The sequence below is a fragment of the Neophocaena asiaeorientalis genome, unplaced genomic scaffold (assembly GCF_003031525.2).
Source record: "Neophocaena asiaeorientalis asiaeorientalis breed wild unplaced genomic scaffold, Neophocaena_asiaeorientalis_V1.1 scaffold78, whole genome shotgun sequence".
In the NCBI taxonomy this organism is placed as follows: domain Eukaryota; kingdom Metazoa; phylum Chordata; class Mammalia; order Artiodactyla; family Phocoenidae; genus Neophocaena; species Neophocaena asiaeorientalis.
Window position 1 is genome coordinate 273,273 of NW_020175018.1, and position 2,533 is coordinate 275,805.

At 52.6% G+C, this 2,533-nt stretch overlaps 1 protein-coding gene across 1 annotated transcript in view; it reads left to right on the forward strand.

Annotated features, from left to right (window-relative positions):
* BSPRY (B-box and SPRY domain containing) overlaps positions 1 to 2,533 on the forward strand; it is a 34,538-nt gene that overhangs the window by 11,451 nt on the left and 20,554 nt on the right. Inside the window, exon 3 of the mRNA XM_024762184.1 lies at positions 6 to 119. Coding sequence (XP_024617952.1) covers positions 6 to 119 — 114 coding nt within the window. The remainder of the gene's footprint in view (positions 1 to 5; positions 120 to 2,533) is intronic.

The window sequence follows — 2,533 nt, forward strand, 5'->3', positions numbered from 1 at the left end:
CTCTGAGGTGGTTCTGCTGCTCTGAACGGCGGCCCGTGTGCGCCGCCTGCGCGGGACTGGGCGGCCGCTGCCGGGGGCACCGCATCCGCCGGGCCGAGGAGCGCGCGGAAGAGCTGCGGGTGAGCTGACGTGGGAGCTGGTAGGCGGCGGGCTCCTCTGGAAGAAGAGAGGCGGTTAAGGGTGTGGCTTCTGGAGTCCGGCTGACCTGAGTTCGATTCCCACCTCCATCACGTCCTCCCTGTGAGTCTCGTAATCTCTGAGCCTCAGTGTCCTCACTTGTAGTTTGGGGGCATTTATTAGAGTTTTTGTGCGATGGGGCTGGCCTTGGGCAATAAAGGGCTTCACTGCTCCAGTTGCCTGGGACAAGGTGTGCCCCAGCTTCCGCCCCGTTAGTAACCTGATGAAACTCGGCCCCTCCTCGCTCCTTAGCCCCGCGACTCAAAGCCCCTCCCCTCATCCACCCTTCAGCCTTCCTGGTAAGGTGGTTTCTTTTCCGTTTCAGGATTGGCCTGGACTGTACTTCAAGCCGATTTCACTTGGGTAAACGGAGGGGGCGGGGAAGATATCGGGAGGTTCCTACTGGAACCCTTCACCTAGGGTTTCTTTCTCCCCACCTCCACTTCCAGCTTGGCTCCAAGCTAGCCACCTTCCTGTCACCAACCTCCCCTGAGATTGGAGAGTCAAGTCACCATGGGGCTTCCTGCCTCCTTCCACCCCAGCTGTGGTCCCTGGGGGTTTCCTTGCAATTTGATTACCCTGTTTGATTCTCCCAACCTCTCCCTGGAGTTTTCTGCCCAGCTGTGAGGCCAGAGGGCTCGGACTGGACAGTAATAAACATACCTGACAGGGTGCTGGGACGAGGGATTCAGTTATTCAATGGCACCTGAAGGCTCCTGGTTGGTCCTACTTGTCACCACTTTCCCATAGTGATGATGAAAATAAGCTTGGATAATGTGGTATAATGAACTTGCACAATGGATAGAGACTCTGCAAGTTCCAAAGCACTTAAATATCCGTTGCCTCATTCCAACCAGACCTTTGAAGCAGTGGCCCTACATTTTACAGATGGGGGAATGGAGGCCCAGAGAGGGGAGTAACTTTTTCAAGGTTCCTGTTGTTCAGGGCCTGAACCAGGGGAGTCATTGACTAGGCCAGAGAAAACCACCTCTGCTTCAGTGGTTGGAGGGAGGAAGTGATGCTAATGGGAGTGAGAATTTAATAAAACCTTAAAAAAAAAAGTTTCCATCAAAGCTGAATCTGATTGGTAGAAGGAGTGAAGTCTGGGCCAGGGTGGCAGGTCTGCTGCTTGTTTTGCAATGCACCCTGCCCTGGAGCAGGGCGCCTTCCCTGAACCCTGCTGAGGCCCTTAGCGTATTCATCTTCTTTTCCTGGAGGGACATGTGTCTTGCCCTCTCTGCCTCCAATTTTGAGTAGACGGTGGCTTTTTTGCAGGCTTCCCCTGTCCCTCCAGCCAGCAAAGAAATTTTGCCCCAGGGCAGGATTGTTACTGAACTGGGCAAAATCAGCCCCAGTTCAACAACCTGCCTCTTACCTTCTGGATACCTGCCCTGTAGCTTTTCAGAAGCTAGTCTCAGTTCCCTCGGTCCTACGGTGTGTGGTGACCACAGCTTCCTTCCAGTCGACTCAGTTCTTTAACTGTGTATTTGGACCGGTGAAGTGTAAGACTGATTCCTAATTGTGGTTGGAAGGATTTACAAGAGCTGCCTAGAAGAGACAGCTGAGTGGCCCTTTGGCAGATGGAACTGGGGCAGTGCTCTCAGGGGAAATGGTGGAGGAACTGCCGCTTGGAAGGGCTCCAGTTGTTACCTGGAGAAATGGAGTAGCAAAGCAGGGGCCTGGCCATGTCTCCTTGGGCAAGTAACTTCTCTGTGAGCCTTAGCTTCTTCATTTCTGAAACTCTCCCCTGCTCTCATGGCCGATGCTCACAGCTTCGGGAGCTGTGAGCTGCTGAAACTCTTGTGACCAAGGAAGTGGGTGTTAGTCATTGAACAAATATTTATTCAGCGCCTTCCATATATAGGAACTCTCTTCCAGGTCATAGGACATAGAGAACAAGTCAAAGTCATGGTGCTTATGTGCCTGAGGTGGGGGGGTGGCAGATACCAAAACTGGTAAACAGACCCATGATATACAGTCAGAGAGAATAAGCTAAGTAAGGGAATGGGGTATGGGGATGGTCAGAGAAGACTTCTGAAGAGGTAACATGGAGTCAGGGAGCAAGAAATATATGGGAGAAGACTGCTGGAGACAGAAGAAACAACAGGTGCAAAGGCACTGAGGTCAGGACAAATTTGGTGTGTTTATGGAATGGTTAGAAGGCCAGTGTGGGGAGTGGTAGGAGGTGACATGGGAGAGATATGCAGATATGCAGAGTCCCATCAGGTAGGGCCTTGTTGGCTAAGTTCTCACTGTGGAGGTATTGGAAAGCCATTGGAGGGTTTTGAGCTGGGATGAGACTTGATCTGATTTCCTTACCAAAGGTGGCAGTGGCCAATGGGCGGGGGTGGGGTGG